Source organism: Camelus dromedarius, chromosome X (assembly GCF_036321535.1).
Source record: "Camelus dromedarius isolate mCamDro1 chromosome X, mCamDro1.pat, whole genome shotgun sequence".
In the NCBI taxonomy this organism is placed as follows: Eukaryota; Metazoa; Chordata; class Mammalia; order Artiodactyla; family Camelidae; genus Camelus; species Camelus dromedarius.
Window position 1 is genome coordinate 83,706,314 of NC_087472.1, and position 19,170 is coordinate 83,725,483.

The 19,170-nt window shown below is 54.5% G+C and overlaps 1 protein-coding gene across 1 annotated transcript; it reads right to left on the reverse strand.

Annotated features, from left to right (window-relative positions):
* Positions 1 to 1,910: 1,910 nt before the first annotated feature.
* Positions 1,911 to 2,558, reverse strand: LOC116151015 (large ribosomal subunit protein eL29). The gene is given in 3 exon segments (XM_031446637.2): positions 1,911 to 2,286; positions 2,288 to 2,464; positions 2,466 to 2,558. Coding segments are annotated over 3 exon segments (498 nt in total). The 3' UTR covers positions 1,911 to 2,058.
* Positions 2,559 to 19,170: the final 16,612 nt, after the last annotated feature.

Genomic DNA, 19,170 nt, shown 5'->3' on the forward strand with positions numbered 1-19,170 from the left:
AAATCTCAAACTCCCCAATTTATCCCTTTCCACCCCCTTTCCCCAGTAACCATAAGATTGTTTACTATGTCTGTAACCTATTTCTGTAACAAAACATCTATTATCTCACAGTTTCTGTATGTCAGGAATTCAGGAGTCAGGGACCCTCATGAGGCTGTAGTCAAGATATGGGTCTGAAGGGTCCACTGGGGCTACAAGATCTCTTTCTAATACGGCTCATTCACATGGCTGTTGGCAGGAGACCTCAGTTCTTCGACACTTGGCTTACCCTGTAGGGTTGCGAGATACCCACAACATGGCAGCTGGCTTCCCCAGATAGCAGTGAGGAAGCCACAATGCCTTTTCTACCCTAATCATGGATGTCACACACGGTCACATTCTATTCATTAGAGATGTCACTAAGCACCACCCACGACCAAGGGAAGGAAAATCAGGCTCCACCTTTTGAAGGGAGGAGAATCAAAGAACTTGTGGACATATTTAAAAACCACCACAGGTGGTAAATAGGTTAATTGAATCCAATCAAGTGTTGAGGCAACATGGGTGGTAGCCACATATTTCCCTCTCCTTCAGATGACAGGGCAGAGAGACCAGAGGTTAGAAAAGAATCAGGGTAGGATTTACCTTGAACTGGGAACCTGAGATTAAGAAAAAAATTCTACCTGAAGGGTATGGCCTTGGATCATCAGTTGTCATAGCAACTATAAACAGGATTAAGAAGGGCTCTGGTGGTCCATCTGGGGTGTAAGCAAATTCTCCCTGGAGTTCTGTAGGGCCCATGTCCTGGCCTCCAATTTCTACCCAGTGATGGGGGCAGGGGTGGGTAGAGTGCATGCTTAGCATGCATGAGGTCCTGGGTTCAATCCCCCGTACCTCCATTAAACAAAACAAAACAAAAAACAATTTCTACCCAGCCACAAATGTTAATCTGAATAGTGTGATGAACCGTTGACCAACGTCAAAGAATAAACCTCAAAAGAAGGCAAAATCATGACTCTCATACAAATATAAAGTGAACACATGTCAAAGGTTGTATATAGGTCATTAATTAAATGAGGGAACGGGTGAGATATAACTGTTCAAAGGAGAATCCCAAGAACAGAAACATCTGTAGAAGGGGAACATTGAAATAAATTTGCAAATGGACCCCAAACTGGCTTTTGGGGTGGGGGTAGGGGTTGTCACTTCCCCAGAGAGAAGTTATTTGCTTATCTATAGGCAAGAAGTCCTCACAGTGCTACGAGTTCTCAGCATCTTATAGAGTTGTAAAATAGCCTGGCAAAGACAATGGTTCATATCGCGGTAGGTTTGGAAGATACCACCACCCTCAGGCTCCAGCATTCCATCGAAAGAAAGAATAGCCAGTAATCTCTCATGCTTATTCCAAAGCCTTAAACTTTCTCTTGTATCAAATAACCTCAACTGTCTTGAGTTGGCAAAACACCCTCCTCAGAGGGTGTCCTCTTAACCTTGGGAAGGTTGAGAATTGAATACGGACGGAGAAGATGAAATCAATCAAGCATACTGTAGTGATATTTTGGTGTTAAATTCAGGAACAATCTATGCCTGTGATTTAATTTGTAGTGTTTATGAAAACTTGGGGGCAGTAAAGAATTTGGCAGATTAGCTTTATGATTCCAACTTAAAAAAACAGGGTTAATAAATGGAAGTGAAAGCCTTGTGAAACTCTAAATGTAAAAAATCTGGAACTTAAATAAATCAATAGTAACTAAAACCCCAATTTTAATGGTCTTTTCTATATACAGCCACATGAATTTACTGGGATATCAAATAATTCCCACTGATGGTCTGGAGGAAAGAGATGTAGAAGGCGGCAAAGGAGGGGGAGGACATGAAGCAAAAAATGATGTCATGTGTTCGATTTTCATTTAAAATGAGATAGATGGCAGGTGGTTTTTTTTTTTTTTTTTTTTTTGACTGATAGATCCTGCCTCAGGTTTATTTGTACAAACAGCACAGGAGGACATGAGCCCCATGCAGACAGCAGCCCAGGGGTCACACCAGTCCTTCTATCCTCACATCAACAGATGAAGGTCTCTACTCTGGAGCCTTTGTGGGGGCCTGGGCACCTTTGGGAGCCTGAGCCAGAGCCTGAGCCAGAGCCAGAGCGGGAGCTGCAGCTGAAGCTGTGGCCTTGGTCTGAGCCTTGTCCTTGTCCTTGTCCTTCGGCTGGCAGAGCCTGAGACCCTTGGTGATGCGGGCACGAGCACGTTTCCCGAGCTTGGGGTGAGCAATGTAGGCAAGTCGACTGAGCCTGCGGCTGTTGGTTGCCCTTTGGGATCTTGGGCTCGACCTCCTTGGGCTTTATGAGAGCCGTGACAGCCTCGGCACGTGCACTCGTGGCCGTGGCGTTGTTGGCCTGCATCTCCTTCAGGCCCTTCTTGTTGTGCTTCTCGGCAAAGCGCATGTAGCTCAGGAACTTGGGGTCCACCCTCTTAAGAGATCATATCGCTGTGATCTGAGCGGGGCTTTTTGATGCCGTTTCTGTGCCATTTTCAGGACTGGCTGTGTGTGGTGCGGTTCTTCGACTCGGCCATGTCTGCACTGGACCGGGGAGATCCTGAATCGCCTGGGACCGGAAGAGAAAGAGCATATGGCAGTTTTAAAACAGAGCTCCAAGATTCTTTGACACACTTCCCATTGAGAGATAAGAGGGAGGGGTTGATGTCCTCTTCCCCCTTGAATCTGGGCTCTGTAACTGCTCGACCAACAGAATATGGCGGAACTGACACTGCTTGTTTCCAGGCTTAGTCTCCTTAAGTAACTAGCAGTTTCCGTTTCCCCGCTGTCTTGGGTGCTCACTCTTGGCACCCAGCCACCATGCTGTGAGGAAGCCCAAGCCAGCCTCTGGAGAGGCCCACATGGAGAAGAATCAGAGCCAGCCCCAACTTGCCAACCATGTGTGTGAGCTGTCTTGAAAATGGAGCCTTGAATCTCAGTTGAGTTGCCCCAGCTGATGCAGTGTGGAGCAGAGGTGAGCCGTTTCTGCCAAGCTCTGCCCAGATAGCAGATTCTTGAACGAAATAAATGATTATTGTTGTTTACACCACCAAGCTTTGAGGTGGCTTTACACAGTAATAGGCACACAGAACAAGATATAACTCACACATAGTAAAGCATACAAATCTTAAATGTGCAGCCTGATGAATTTTTACATTTGTAAATAACCACATAGTCATCAGTCAGGTTAAATATAGAATATTTGCATCTGCCCAGAAGCTTCCCTAGTCAAACAGCTTCTTGAAATACTACCCAGGCACCTGAACTGTTAGCCCATGGTTCTGGGCAGCTCAGCATTTATTTTTTTCTCAGAGACATTGCCAAACTTAACTGGATTAGAAATATTCTCTTCAGCATCCATTGATGGAATAAAACCAGGCTCTGATGTGTAGGCCAGAAAAGAGCAAAGTCTCCAATGGAAGACAACCAGATTTCAGTCTGTAACCTCTGGGAAGTAGGTCGGCAGGAAAGTGAGCTGATCTGTTCTTAAACCTCCCATCAGCCGAGTCACCTCGTAAAATGCAAAGCGCATAGGGTGCTGTCTTAATACCTGTGGTCAGGCCTGTGAGGCTTGATTGGTTACTTACAGTCCTAACTCTGTCCAAGGCAACAGAGGCCAAAAAGGCTTTGGGGAATCTTTAAGCTGGCTGGGGGAGATTCCTCCCCCCCCCAAATCTGCTTCACCAACTGCTTTACTTCAAACTGTGGGCTGATTTCCATTAATCACACTTGGCCCTAATTACCCTGGAACAGCCTTTCTTCCTTAGGCCTGGAGCAGGAATTTTAAGGGGCTCCTGACAAAGCAGGTCCCTGAGACCAAACAATAGTGGCCTCCAGGAAAAGACTGGATGAGGAAGTGTCCATCCCCATTCCTGTCCTTTCCGGAGCTTGCTTGTGATCTCCCCAGGTAGGAACCCGAGTTCCTCCACTAAATAGATTTTCCTTTTGTTGTCACATTAATTTGCAACTCATTAATAGTGACAGAAGTGAGGTACTGCACCGATGTCATTTGCATATTCATGATGACTTATTATTAAACAAATAAGATTTTCCTATCTTCGCAAGCACCCAAAGTAAGGCTGAACAGTACATTACACCGGCCCCGATGCTTTATTCTCTCTTTAATATGTTAATAGATGCAGTTGATTTCTTTAAGTAAATACGCATCTATAAAACAACACGTACTTTATAAAAAAGAAATCATTTAAATAATAATCCATTAGCAAAGTTGGCAACAATTTAAGAGGAACAACCCATTAATACCAATGCGTGAGAATCAATTTGTGAATTTTAACTCGGTTGGGTGGTGGGTTGCGGATGATCCAGGAGGAGGATCTGTGAGAGTGTGTGCGCGCTTAAAAAATATTTTAATGAGCTTCCGGAGACAAGCAATCGAATCTTTCGCGTCTTTCGGGTACCGGCTCCCAGTAGGTGGAAAACTGCCTGCATCCTGACCCGGATCAGCGTTTTTCCGGCAACCGCAGGGCATTGGAATCGTGATTTGAAAGCAGGCCGGAGCGCCACGTCGACCCGGCCGCTTTCACCGTGCCCACCGGCCCGGCATTAGCAGCGAGTTCAGCCGGGTGGGGGCGGGGCGGGGCCTGGGCTCCCGGCTAGACACCCCCCACCCCCACCCCGGGCTGAGACTGGTGGCCTCCCCTCCTACCCACCCCCGCTCCGGCACGGGTTTCGTCACAGCCGGTTCTTTCCTGCTGGGGTCAGGGCGGGCTCCCCCCGCGGCGGCACGGAGCGCGGGGCCAACCGCGCACCCTTATCTCGGCCGAGTCAGACACTCGCCGCGCGGAATCTGTTGACATTTACTATTGTTCGCAGGAGTCCGGAGCACGGGGCGGGGGCGGGCGGGCCGAGACAGGGAGAGGGAGGGCGGCGAGTGTGGGGCCTGCGGTCGGCCCGGGTGTGTTTGTGTGAGCTCGCGAAGTGGAGGGAGGGATGCGCCGTCTCCACGGAAAAAAAAAAAAGTGGTTCGCGGGCCCGGAAGCTTCCAAGCCGGCTCACTGGCCCACGCCGGGAATTGAAGTAGTGGCAGTCGGGGTTGGGGGGGGTGTCGGTGCAAAAGAAGAAAGACGGGACAGCCGGCGATGGGGTCCGCTGATGGAGGGGGTCGGCTCCAGCCGCACGGCCCCCGGTGACCCGCAGGACACAAGTGCATTTGTGCCGAGCCGTGGTGGGGATTAAAGTGCCATACGGCCCGAGCGAGGGGGGCGAGGCGGGTGGAAAACAACTCCCTGCGCGCACAAAGCGCGCATTGTTCCAGCCACCTCCATTATGCCGCGCTGCAGCCAAGAGCCCGTTTCGCAACTGCCCGCCCGGCGCTCGCGCGCGCGCACACAGACACACACATACACACACGCACAAACACACACAGACACACACACAGGAATTCTCCCGGGCCGAGGCCGGGAGTGAGTGGGTGCGCACCGCCGCGACTGGTAGAGGCCGCTAGGGCTGGGAGTCGGGGGTTAGGGGAAGAGGGGCTGGCAGGCGTCTTTTTCAGCTCGGCTGCTTGTCTATTCAGGGCTGGGCTTTTTAATGTCTTTTCTCCCTAATCTCCTCCCCGGCACTTTTCCTTTTCTCCGGCTCCTCGGGCCTGCCCCGAGCGCACCCGGGAGCCTGGAGCTCCCCCAGGAGAGGCGGCGACGGCGGGGGTGGGGGTTGGGGAGGGAGCGCTCTCAGCCGCTGTCACCCGCGGATCGCAGCCCCAGGCGCGCAGCGCTTGCCTGCTCTGCCGAGGACACGTGCTCAGGAGGAACCGGGGAAGCGTCCCGCCTTCCAAGGAGAGGCTCCCGGAGCGCCCCCATCCCGGGCTCTCCAGGACTTCCCCGGGCACAGAGCGGGAGCTGCGGAATCCCGCTCCGCACTGACGGGCCTGCCCCCCGGTGCATGCCAAGTGGGACAGCTCGGCCGCCCCCACCCTCTCTAGGCCGGTGCCTGAGCCCTGTCCTCCCCCATCTCCGGCCTTCACGGCACTGGATAGGCGCCTCGAGAGGAATTTAAGGCTTGCCAGCCCCTTAGAACCCTACCCTTTCTCCCTCGGGAGCGGAGCGGGGGTAGGGATGGGGAGGAGGGAAAGAAACGAGACGCCCCACTCGCCTCCCGCCGCGCCCTCCCTGGTGGGCAGGTGGGGAGCGTAGGAGCCCGAGCGCGGCGAGCCAGCGCGGTCTGGTTTCCTTTACGTTTACAAGCTATAAATAAACTTCCCCTTGGGCGGATGCGCGCTGCGTCCAAGGGTGGCTTCCCGCCGAATCGGGCGGGTGGTTTACGATCGGGGCTGGGAGCTGGTCCTAGCGCGGCCTGAGCCCAGGGTGGGGCGCTGGCTCCGGGAGAGCTCAGAGGTCGGCCAGGAGTGGCCGAGTGACCCTCTATCCCCAGCGGGGTTGGGGCGCCTCTGCGGAGTGGCCGGAGGGTGGGGCTGGGTGATTTATGAGCCGTCACCCCACCCCGCCCCTCCCGTTTCACTTGTTTTCCTCGCCTTCTCGAGCTCAAACCCGGTTCCCAAAGCCTCGCCCCCAACCCTGCCCAACGACGATTTGGCAATGTCAGGCTGCTGGAGCGCCAACACCGGCCCCGGCGGGGCGCGTGTCCGCAGGGTGTGGGTGAGGCCCTCGATGCTTTCAGACCAGCTCCCCCGCCCGGGGCCGGGAGCCGGCCGGCTGAGCGCGACGAGGCTGGGCGGTCGGGGGCGGCCTTGGCCGGAGAGGCGAGGAGGAAGGGCTGGCCGCGCCACTCCGGAAACCGCGGGCCTGCCGGGTGGATCGCTGACCCTCAAGGTCACGCGGCGCGGGGAAACCACCCGCCCACGCCAGAGCTGAGGCCAGCGCTCCAGTCGGAACCCTGCTGGGGGCTGCGCCGCTCCGCAGCGGAGCCCAGAGGACGAGACAGAAGACTAGCGTGGGGGCCACCACGGGTCCCCACACGGCCCTCCACCAAAGGGGCGCCGTTTCTCTCGGCCTTGGCGCCCGCACTGGGAACTCTGGGGCCTGGCTTCCTGGAGTCCCCAGCACACGTGTGCGTGTGGGGTAGTATACGTGTTTGGGCCTATGGGGACTCCAAAAGCAGTGGGGTGACTCTGGCAGCTGCTACGTTCGTTTCCGCTAAGACTTGGGAGGCCGCGGAGGAGAGGCGGCCGGCGGAGTGGGCGAGAGCCTGGCTTGGGAACGGGGAGGGGGCGTCTCTCCTCCGGGAGGCTCCGTAGCGAGCACCCCCAGCATCCCCTCCCTTCCCGTCTCCGTGCCGCGCAGACCGCAGCCCCACAGCGCCCCAGGCTCGCTCCTCTGCTCCGTGTTTGTTTAACCCTCAACCCCTCCGCGGCAGCTGCGGGTAGAGGGATTCCCGGCGGCGCTAATCCGGGGGCTGGACCCCAACCTCCCGCTGCCAGCGCCCCTCCCTCTCCCGAACTTCGAGGCCGAAAGTCCCAATGGGCCGGCGCCTCTGCCACCTAAATGGGCCTGGGGGCCGTCAGGGGTCGACAGAAGGGGACCCTTGGCAAGGTCCCCATTGTTCCCGGGAGCTGGGAAGCTGACTCACGCTCTGAACACAGAGCGATGCCGAGTGTTTTCTCGGCAGCCTTCACCCGAGTTCTTTATTTAGACAGGCTTTATTTACAGTACACATGTTTTCGGCTCGTTATTCTGGAGGCGGGAGTGGAAACTGGGCAGAGCAGTTCTCCCCGTGAGCCTCACGTTTGGAAGGGGCTGAGGCTCAGCGCAGTCGAAGGATCCCACTCCCGTTTGCTGTGTTCCCTAGTGAGATGATGCAGAGGAAAACAGGGAAGGGGGCGGGTGGAAGTGGAGGGCACTAGGGGTCACACAGGGGGTCGTTCTCTCCCGTAGCGCCACTCCTCAAAATGTATAGCACCTCGGGAAGGTGAGACATCCGCATGCCCATTGTACAGATTTCATGGAGGACGGGGCGGGGGACAGGACAGAAATTCACACAAACACCAGTTTCGTGAGAAAAGCCTCTTTAACTCCTTTTTCTGGGCTCCATCCTTAGGGTTTTGGACTTTCCGGGTTATCCAGGTCTTGGTCTGTCTGGATTCTGTGAAGGGCCTTGTCCAGACTCCTGAGTGGAGGGTACAGGCCAGCCAGGCGGCTGGAAGGCCTCTGGTTGCTAGCCTATAGTCAAGCTTGGTTTTTGGCAGCTCCTTAGTAAGCGGGGTGGTCCGGTTAGGGACTGCAGGAAATTGAGCTAGGTGAACTATTTCACAAAACCTTTGGGGTAGGGGGGCTACGGTTGACTTGAAGCTGGCAATGTTAAACCAAACCAAAGTTAACGAGTTCTCTCTCCTGACTTTTTAGGTGCAGTACAGAGAAAACTGGGGGTGGCGCTCTTTAGAGGAAGTAGGTTTAATGGCATTTCCTCTCATTTTTCTCCACAGTGAGGTGTTGCGGTCACCTCCCCTGCTGCTTACAGAACTCAGTAGCCTCTCTGGGGTTGGGGTGGCAGAAAGGCCTCTCTGGGGTACTTTAGGGGGGGGGCCCACAGCTGACTCGATCTCCTGTGGCCACTGAGTTCGAAGTCTTAGCCTGTTTGCTTGCTTCTGACTCCCCCTTAGAGTGAATCACAGCCTAACCGGAGGTGCTTGGGCCCTAGGAAGTGCACAGGACACAAGACAGACCCCCGGGGCTTCTTTTCCTGGCCGGCCCCTAGCGCAGTCCTTGGAATAAAGGCCCACTCTTCCCCTAACAGCCTAACAGCCTCTGCCTGGTTTTCTCTCCCTTTCTTGAGTCTCTCTCTGGCTGCAAATCCTCGACTGCTCTCTGGGGTTTGCCTGCAGTGTTTCTCTTCTCGAATCCCACACCCTTTGGTCCCTTTCCCCCTCATTTGGGGGGCTGACTTCTGGCCTGCATGGCTGCCCACCCCATCCCCATATCCCAGCTGCAGTGTACCAGCTCTGCAGGCCAGAATGGAACTGTGGCCGTGCGAGAGAAGGAGATGGCTTGACCTTTGCAGGAAGGGAAGAGAAGGCAGATTCACAGCTCCCAGCGTTGCGGGGAGACCCAGGGCTGCACAGGGAGCTGCCGGCGTTGCCACAGCCCCAGCAGCTCTGACGGGAGCCTGTAAGAGGAAACCAGCTTTGCGAGGCCCGAATTGCCAAAGGATAGAAGCCTGGAGCTTGCTTTTTTTTTTAAACGGAGGGATTGAACCCAGGACCTCGTGCATGCTAAGCACGGGCTCTACCACTAAGCTGTTACTCCCCTGTTGGGTCTTTAAACATTAATATTTGGGGTGGCATCTTTGAGACTGCACCTACCCAGGGAAAAACAGCAGGCCCTTTACTTGGAAGTCCCCAAAGACCCCAGGCACAATGATCTCAGAGCCAGCAGTCCAGGCCCACCCTACGGTGTGCATCTGGGGAAGGGGCTGCAGAAAATGCAGCCCCCGCTGGTCCCTTCCCAGGCTGTGGGGGGAGGGAGTGGGCAGTGCTGGGCTGTGCCCACTGGACATCGAGGCCACTGCCATTTGGGGATGAGGTGGGGAAGGTGCTGCCTTTGCTTCGCTGCTGGAAACCATTGTTTGAGTCTGCACCCAGCGCTTCTCCAGTCGGGCTAATTCTCCACGTGTCCAATTTTCGTGTCTGAAAAAAAGCAGCAGCACAGAAACAAAACCATATGACAGGGCTGGGCTGCAAACCTTGAAGAATCGAGAGGGTGGGGGAGGTGGCGGCTGGGAAGGAGGAGGGGAAATTATGCGTGTGTGGGTGTGTGTGTTGGGGGGGCTCGGCGGCGCACAACTCAAAGTTTCGCCTATTTTCTACCCGATCTCACCTCCCGGCGTGCTCATCTGATGCAGTTCCAACTCCCTCAAATGATTCCGCAGCCCCAGCGCTCGCGGGAGTGTGGAATTACATTTGGAAGGAGAGGCGCTGCCGCGAGCGGCGACGCGCAGAGCCGGGGAGTGCGGAAGCCCAGGCCCGCAGCGGCGAGACGCCCCGGCCAGCTCGGGCCTGCGGTCCGTCCCCTGCGGCTCCGTTCCCTTCTCGGTCCGGAGCGGGAAGGTCGGTCACCACACACCCTCTGCTGGATGAGGGGGAGGGGGAGAAGGGGGACAGGGCTTCTCCCGCCTACCTCTCCCGGGGGCGATACCCTCCTTTCCCCTTCTAGAGATCCATTTCCTTAAAAAATAGCCGAAGGGCCAAACATTTAGCTACGGGATCAGCCTCCCCGCTGCCTTGTCATCTCCACGTTCTCCAAACCCGTGAGGGCACTTTAGGCCCGGCCTCACTCCCCTCCTCCCCCGGCTTCCGCCTGTGCACGAGCTAGTGGCGGTCACTTCAGCGACTCTTTGGAGGCCGACGGCCGGGAGCTTTGTTCTCCCGGGGCTTCCCCTCCCCCCTCTAAGTCATCCCCGTCTGCACACTTTATCTGCATCCACGTCCGCGCACGCAAACAACCCCGGTTCATAATCTCATTAGCATAGGCCTGGGTCTGGGTGATCGCGACGTTCCCCGCGCTCCCCGGCGCAGCGCTGTACTTCGCAGCGAGCCCGAGTTTTCCACCAGGCGAGCGCCCTGGGCGGGGGCGGGGATGTTGGCTTTGGGGCTGGATTGGGGCTGGCCGGGAAGAGGAGGCCGCCCGGGGCAGCCGGAGCCGCGGGAGGAAGGCCCCTCCCAGCGCCCAGTTGCTGTGGTCCCCGGAGCAGATGGCAACTTTGTCTCCTGGTGTGCGCGCAGCGACTTTCAACACATTCAAAAGGCTGCGCTCAGCCTGTCGGGGAAGCCTCGCTGACATTCAGAACCGATTAAAGACCCGAGACGGTGCCAGGCGCAGTGGAGAGTTATGAATTAATCATGGGGGTTACCGATATCTGAGGCTCCCCAGGGCAGCCCCTCTATTATTAAGCAGCCCCCACTGCCCACTCCTGACCCCCCCGCCACAAAGGGGGTAGGCTCGGCGTCTTTTGCACTGCCCCAATTAACAGCCACCGGGTAATGTAAAAAGTGTTTGCCCTGCCACCCTCGGTGCCGGCTCAGGCCGCGCCGCTGGGCCTGCCAGACGCGCGCCGGGCAGAGAGCTCAGCCTCTGGGACAGGCCCCGGGTGAACGCCGCGCTCCCGCCCGGGGGTGGGGTGGAGTGAGGCTAGTTCTCAGGCTCTGTGCCCCTGGCAGGACTCCTTTCACCTCTGCAAGTGGGGAGGTCCTGGCTAGAGGGCGACGCCGGGGGCCACCCACCGCAGGGTACATGTACTGGGCCTCCGGAGCAGCAGCAGGCTCGTAGTTTTGCGTGGTGGCTCTGGCGATGTTCCAGGCATGGAAGAGAGAGGTTCGTGTGTGCTGTGAAATCCTGCACAATCCCTGGGCCTTCTAGGAGGCCCAGTGGCTGGAACCCTCATGCCCCTAGCAGCCCAGAGTTCCCCTAAAAGGGAACCCCCTCGACCACCGAACCCCTCTGCCTGCATATTGTTAAATCACGCACACCCTTCTAATCTTCTCTATTTATTTCCCGGGCCTGCCTGGCCACAGATTTCTGCAAGACAGAGCAGTCTTCGGGTTCCTCCTGCTTCCAGAGGGGCCATAAAAAACAGATGGTCTCATTAGGAACAATTTATGCATATATATTTCGAAGAGTTCAGCAGAGCCGGGGTAGGTTTGCAGCCCCTGCGTCAGGCAGGAGCAAAATATCACCACTTGCAAATGTTTCCAGTTTGCAAAATAATGGCCTATCCAAAGTAGCTAAGCAACGAATTACTCAAACACTGGAAGGTTAGATGCCAATATTATCACATTCCTCGTGTTCCTTAAACCGTCCTCCTCCGCGGTCAGTGGATTTCGGAGGGAGGCTCGCGGCCCTCGCACCCCTACGCCCGCGGCTTCCTTTCAACGACTATTTCCAATCTCCAAGTCAAATCACTTATTAATTATAGAGGCAACTCGAGCAAACCCAATTACCCGTAGGCAGCCCTTCCCAGATGGGAAGTCTGTCTCGCGGCTCCCACGGTGGCCCAATTTCTGGGGAGCCTTTTTTTTTTTGCGTCCGATTTCTTTTTGTCAGTGGTCAGCCAGCGGCCCCGAAGGTTTCCTCTCCCTGGTTCTTCTTCCTAAAGGCAACTCCATTTTCTTACCCAGTTCCCTTTCCTTCCTCCAAGGAGACATCCCCGCCCCTTAGGAGGCGCTGCCTTCAGGCTAAATTTACCGCCGCGCCAGGTTTAAGCCTTAGGCGTTGCAGACCTGGCGCAGGAATGGCGGAAGCCGTAGACAGAGCCCTATTCATTTGCAAAGACGGAAGGCTGAGCGATTCGCTTGCTTGGCTGCCCCTCGACTCCTCTGTCTTCCCTTCAGGCCTAGCCGGTGGCCTGGGCTCACCACTATTTGTGAGTTGTGGCCCTGGGCCCCGCAGGGGGTTCACTCCTGGTCGGAAAAAGGCCACCTCACTTTTAGTGCGGCTACAGTCCTGGCCATATGGTAATAATAATGCTAACCACCAGGACTTTGTGCCAAGCAGCTTATACATACATGCATCTTCTTTAAAACTCGCTGTCACGCATTTGTATGGGTAACATTTCTCCCATTTTGCCGATAAGGAAACTGAGGTTAAGAAACTTGCTTCAGATCACGCAGTTAGTTGTAAATGAAGCCCTTAATTCAAAACCTGAGTTTCAATTACAGTTCAAAGACATCTTCCAGAATAGTATAAACCTTAGGGGGCAAGAGTGGGGCGGTTTGCGTGCGGCAGCGGACGCCTAGCAGCGCAAAGGCCTCAGAGTGGTCTAGGCGTCGAGTAGGCATTTGGAAAGCACACCGGCTGGACGGGGGAGTGGCCTGGAAAACCGAGGCGCGCCTGGGATTTGGAGCGCTAGGGTGGCTGCACTAGCTGGGGGCAGGGTTGCGGGACAAAGCGCGGCTGCAGGGGTCTTGCAGAGCGTGGAGAGGGGTCCTGAAGGGACCGCGACAGCCACTTCCGGGGCTATGGCGCGCGTGGGACGTTGCGCGTTGCGGAGGGCTCGCCCCGGCGACCTGGGGGGCGCGCAGCGTGCGAGAAGTCTCGGGAGGTCCCCTGAGGCATTTGGCCTCGGCCGCGCTTCCCGAGCACGCTCGCTAAGATGGAGCCAGCAGTTCCGCGGAGGAGGGGAGGGGAGGCGCGGGGAGGGGGAGAGGGATGCGCGGGCGCGCTGGTAACCGTCTGCAGCGAGGAGTGTAATTGCCCCTGTGACCGCGGGCGGCGAGGGCGGGGCGCGCGCCCAGCCTCCTCCCTCCCACTCCGCCGCCGGCGCGGAGCTGGCTTTTGACTGGGAAGGCGCGGAGCACCCCGAGGGCCTGGCTGGCTCGGCGCAGGGCGAGGCGGGTGCTAGCCCTCGCCACCTGGACAGCGGTCCTCGGCGCTCCCGGCCGGGGCCTTCCTCCTGCGTGCGGGCCACTTCCTCTGCGCCCCCCACCCCAGGCCCTTCCAGGCACCCGCCTCCCTCTTAGGGTGCGCCCGGCCAGGGCCTGGGGTAGTCAGGCGCACCCGGGTGACATCGTTCCCTGGAGAGTGGCATTGAGGGGGCGCGGCGGCCAGCCTCGGATGGCGGGTCACTCACCAAACCCTCCACTCCACCCAAGGCCCGGGCGGGCCCCGAAGCCCGCGCGCTTCGAGAATCGCCCTGGGCCACCGCAGCTGGGCTGCGCACACTGTCCCCGAGTCAGAGGGTAGACGGGACTTTGGGCACTTCCTGCGACCTCCCGGAACTCCCCGCGCCGTCGGCGGGTGCGCCTTGCCCTTTGGTGGGTTCCTGGCCCCGTGCCGAGCAGAGGGGGCCGGGTCGGAGGTGGAGGAGGGGCCCCGGGCCGGTCGGGGATTCCGGAGTTTGTAACCCGTGTAGTTTCTGGCTTTCACGGCTCGTTTGAAATCCTCCCATAGGAAGACGTCTGCCAAGGAGGCCTGCGCGGCTCGAGCCCCGCGCGGCCACCCGGGTGTGCGGGTGTGTGTGTGTGGGGGTGTGTGTGTGTGTGTGCGCGCGTGCGGGAGACCCGGGAGAGGCGGGAGGGAGCCGGCCCCAGCACTTTTTCGGCGGCAGTGCTGCGATTGCGCTGTGTGGCGCGAGGCCTGACACTCAGGGCTCGCCCGCGCCCCAGCCTCGGCCCCGCGGGCGCCGTGGCGGCCCTCTCGCGTCTTCCTCCCTGCGCTCCCCCCCCGCCCCCCGCCCAGGCAGACTGTTAACCCAGGCAGGTGACGGCGCCCCGGCTCCCGTCGTGCGTTGGTCTTTATACCTCGTGAGTTCAACACTAATGAGTTATGGGTTGGCCCACGAAAACATAATGTGTAAATTAGGAATTTAATGATGTGTAAGATTAAAAGCTGCGCAGGGTTGCATTTATTTAAGGCTGCCATCTTGTGTTCGCAGAGAAATTACTTGAACGACATTGACCCCCCCTTGCCCGTAGGACTGGAAATTGCGCGGGGGCGGAGGGTGGGTTGCGGGGGCTCCGGGTGGTGGGACTTGAGGACCCTCGTGGCTCTCGCAGGGTAAGAGGTGGTCTGTGGCGGCTGAAGGCTGACTTTCGGTGGGCCCATTCAAAGGAAACCTGCAGAAGGGCTGATTAAACTCTTTCCCCCTTTCCACGGTCTGGGATTGGAAAGGCCCACAGGGGTTGCCAATTTCTGGGAAACTTACTTCTGCTTCCTTTACTGATGCGCTCCTGCTTTGTAGGGGTTGTTTCCAGAATTCAAAAGCATCTATTTTTTAAGGTTATTGTTATTTTTTTTTTAACCCATTTCCCTTCATTTGTCCACCTATCCCTTGAAGCAGCCAGGGGTCCCTAGACCAAGGCAGGCCTGGAATCTGGATCCTGAACCCTCGGGTTTATAATGATTCGACTCACTTTTTGTAGGATTCTTTTCTTTCTTTCTTTTTTTTTTTTTTTTTTGCAAATTTGAGGGGAAATTGACAGTAGAGACTCTCTGCCTTTATGCTCTGCCATTGGGGCTCCCTGCTCAGTGCCAGCATGCCTGTACACAGGCCAGTAGCCGCCTCAGCACTCCTGGTCCCTGCTGATGTCTGCAGAGCTAGGGAGATTGGTTTCCTGCCATTTTCTTTCTCCAGCAAAAACTTCTGATGATGTCTGTGGCCTGAGGCTCCCTCTCAGGTGCTCCTCAGACCCAGGTGAGGCATGTAACGCCATCTCTGAGAGGCTGCGAAGAATGGCTGCGAGGCCAAGGCTTCCATCTGATTCTGCGGCCAGGGTGACAGGCAGGTGGGATGCCTTTGTGCCATGAGAGACGTGAGGCCTCTCTGACAGGCTCTGCCCAGCACTGCGGCGGCTGAGAAAAGAGCGAGGTAAGGCTGGGCGCTCCTGGGAAATGAAGGCTTTCTTCCTTAAGGGTCTGCTTTCCACTTGGAAGAACGTGATGGCCCGACATGGCTGGAACTGAAGTGTTTTTTTTTGGGGGGGGGGTGGCCTGGGAGGAGTCAAAGTAAAAGAAGGATTGGATCCTGAACTTTTACTTAAGGAACCAAGGCTTGTCTTGGTAAATTACTGAGTGCCAGGGCCTGGAGGGACATGTGGGGCCTCCCTGGTATGTTTTCTAGGTCTTGAAAGAGTTAATGGGAGAAATGTTCCTGGTTTGTCTGTTTGCTCCAGCCTGCCCTTATCTAAGCAATCACTGAAAGGGTATAACTTTAGAGGTTTCATTCTCTTTCCCAGCTTGGCTGGGAGTTTCAGAAAACCCTTGCTTAAGTAATCATGATAATCCTTTCAAATTCCTTAGGGGTCTGAGGCCATTTGGTGTTCCCACTTGAGTCCTGTTAAAAAAAAAAAAAAAAGACAAGGAGAGAAAAAGGCAGCCTATAATAAAGAGCGTTGCAACGTATCCGTCTGAAAACTTCCCCGCCTGACATGGCTCTGTTGCCCAGATAAGCTTCCTAAGTGTGTCCCCAGGTTTCTGAGAAATGGTACTGCCAGGCCTGGATGTTGGCGGTGAAGGGAAAGATCAAAGGGAAGCCAGGTGAGGGGGGCATAGTTTCCCTTTTGGTGAAAACATAAAGGAGATACTTGACCTCCTTGGGGAGCTGGGGGAAGCCTATCTCACTGTGGGGAGCAGGTCAGAGTTTGAGGTATTGCTGATAAGACACGTGCTGTTGGAATCATAAAGGTGTGTGGTTTCTCAGAGCACCTTCAGCCAACTTTTTTCATGGGTGTCTGGTTGCATGATTGTCCCTAAGGGGTCCTTCAGCCCTGGACCTGCCCCCTGCCCCCAACTCAGCTTGTCATGGAAAGGTGCCATACCACTCCCTATGTCCCTAGCCACGCTGTCCCTGATCCAGGCCAGAGGGCTGCAGACATCCTGGCCCTTTATACAGCCTCGCCGCTGCCTTCAGTCCGTGAGGATTCCCCACCCCCACAAGAAAATCTGCATTGAGCTATCACTGCACGCCAGCCAGACCTGTTCCCATTTCTGGTGACATTTTCCCGAGTTTTGTTTCAGCCTTTATACACCATTCCTAGAGAGGCTGCAGGAGGAAGTGAGGATGCTTGGCTGAATTTTTGTAGGTCTTTTCTAGTCTGTTCTGCAGCTGATCTAGCCTTACATGCTTAGGCAGGCTTTGCTCCTTTTGCGCCCTGGTGGTGGTGGTGGTGGTGGTGGTGGTGGTGGTGGTGGGGGAGATGATTTCAAAGGGCCTTTTCAGCTCAGACATTCTGGCAATGTCTTTGACAAAGCTGGGAGCTAGGGTTCACATCCTCAAGACAGGATACAGGGAAAAGGCAGTTTTCGATCGATTGGGAGGTTTTGGTGTTTGTGGCCTTATTGGCAGAGCCTCAGATGTGGTAGTAGCTTTGGCTTTGCCTGCTCAACATTTGCTCCCCTTTCTAGATTCAGAACCCACACTTTATCTGGGGGAACCACTGCACTCTGACTCAGTCTGAGTGCTTTGTGGGAGGGGATTGACTCCATCTCCTGGCTGCAGACATGGGATGAATGGAGCATTTGAACCTATCCTCTCACCTCACTTCGGCCACAGTGATTGGTATGTGACCTGAGTGGGTCCCAGAGAGACAGGTTCAGAACTTGCTGTTTCTAGTGGAAAAGAGAACCACGCTTTCTACTGGGGTTACCAGAAAGATAGGCTATAAGCAGCCTGAGAAAGGAGCCAACAAAGGCAGAGCAGAGCCAGGTGACAGTCTTCATTGTTTGAGCCCCTGGATACCGTTGAACCTGAAGCCAGCCTTGCCCCAGGATATTTCAGTTATGTGTGCCGAGAAATTCCCTCTCTTTGCTTGAACCACTTTGACCTGGGTTTTCTGTCACTTGCAGCTGAGAAAGTCTTAATATATCTGTTACCCTGCAGAAGCATATAAGTCAGACAGATTCAGAAAAGTGAAATCCAGGTGGTATGGAACCAGCATGGGAACTCAGATCTCTCTTTTCCACCACAGTGCTTGGCCCAAGGAGCTTTATCATCATGGTAATTTTCTTCTTTCTGGCCCCTTTACATCTTTCCAAAGGACCCACCCAGAAGTGAACCTAGTGTGTTGGGGCATCTTTGTCACGGTTGGTGCCAAGGGAGAATGTTTGCTTTTATTTCTGACGGAGCCTATCCAGGATTTCACGCTTTGCTCTCAAACCCTCTCCTGAGCTGTCCTCCCAAGATTAACTTCCTTTCTTTTGGTTTTCTGTTTTGTTTTCTTGCCCTCATTCCAAGGACATTTTCTTGACTCGCATCCATTCCCTTCATCTGATCTTCTATACTCTACTTTAAAGACACTTCCCAGGCCTGGGTCTGGAAACAGTGCTTAGCACGTAGTAGTCAGTGCCTGGTAATTGTTAGTGGCGTGAATTACATGGCTTCCTTTTCCTTCCTCCACCAGACGTTGATACTTTGTCTCCTTTCTTTTGAGCAGTTCCTAGGGCCCCAAGTCTTTCAGGAAACCTTATCAATATCTGAGAAAGAGGTGGCCATCTTCCCTGGCTCCAGCCTGGATAAACATCTGTGGCCCCCTTTCCTCCCCTGTCCCCACCCTGTCACAGTGTAAAATACCAAGAGATAAGACGAGACCTGGTGTCAGGCACATACTCTAGTTAGTTGCACTCACAGCCATTCGAACTCTCTTCCGCTTTCTCATTCTCTACCATAGAGGCTAGATAGTGAACTTCTCAAATCGCCAGGCTGCTTTAGAGCTGGTGGTGGCCATGTGACTCAGTTCTGGTCAAGGAGAGGTAAGCCGAAATCGCTGGGAAGGGTTTTAACACTTCTGTCTTCCTGTCTGGAACTGGGATCCGGTACTGGAAGGTGCAGCAGCCATCTTGGGGCCATGAGGTTGAAACCTGATAACCTGAGCAGATTCTGTACGTTCCTCTAGACTTCTCTTACAAGAGAAAGATTAAACCCCTTACTCAAGCCACTGTCAGGATTTCTGTTACTTACAGCATTCTTACTTGATATGCCCGGGCTCTGTTCCCAGCTCTGCTCTAATGCACTGTGTGGTCTTGGGAAAGTGACTTCACCTCTCTGGGCCTCTGTTTTCTCATTTGTGGAATGAATATTTGTGGGTATATACTTTAGATTTTTTTTTTTTATAACTGACCTGTTCTGGTTTGATGAATGTAGCTTTGTGTCTTTTTCTTTCGTCTCTGCCTGTGTTTAGGCCTTATCTCAGACTGCCACCCCGTCTCCTGACTTCCAGGTCTGCTTCACTTTCTTTTTCTTTTTTATTGAAGTACAGTTGATTTACAATATTGTGTTAGTTTCAGGTGTACAGCAAAGTGATTTGGTTATACATACATATATATATATATATATAAGTATATATCTATATTCTTTTCGTTCTATTCTTTTCCATTATAGCTTGTTACAAGATATTGAATATAGTTCCCTGTGCTAGACAGTAAATACTTGCTGTTTGCCTGTTGCTTCACTTTCTACATTTCACACACTACCTCCTGATTAACCCACAATGTAGGAAAACTGCTTGGTTATGCTAGAAAATTGCTAATGGTTCTTCTTAGCCACAAAATAGAATCTTGAGGTTTTTTTTTTTTTTTTAAATTCCATACAAATGTCAAGAGGTGAATATACTGCTATGATAACTAAGCTCCTATGTAATTGGCTCTGAAACAGAGAACTGATCAACTGAATAGGAAAGATTCTAGAAGGAGATTTAAAACATCATGAGAACTTATTTAATCCATGACCAACAAAGCAACCAAATTATGT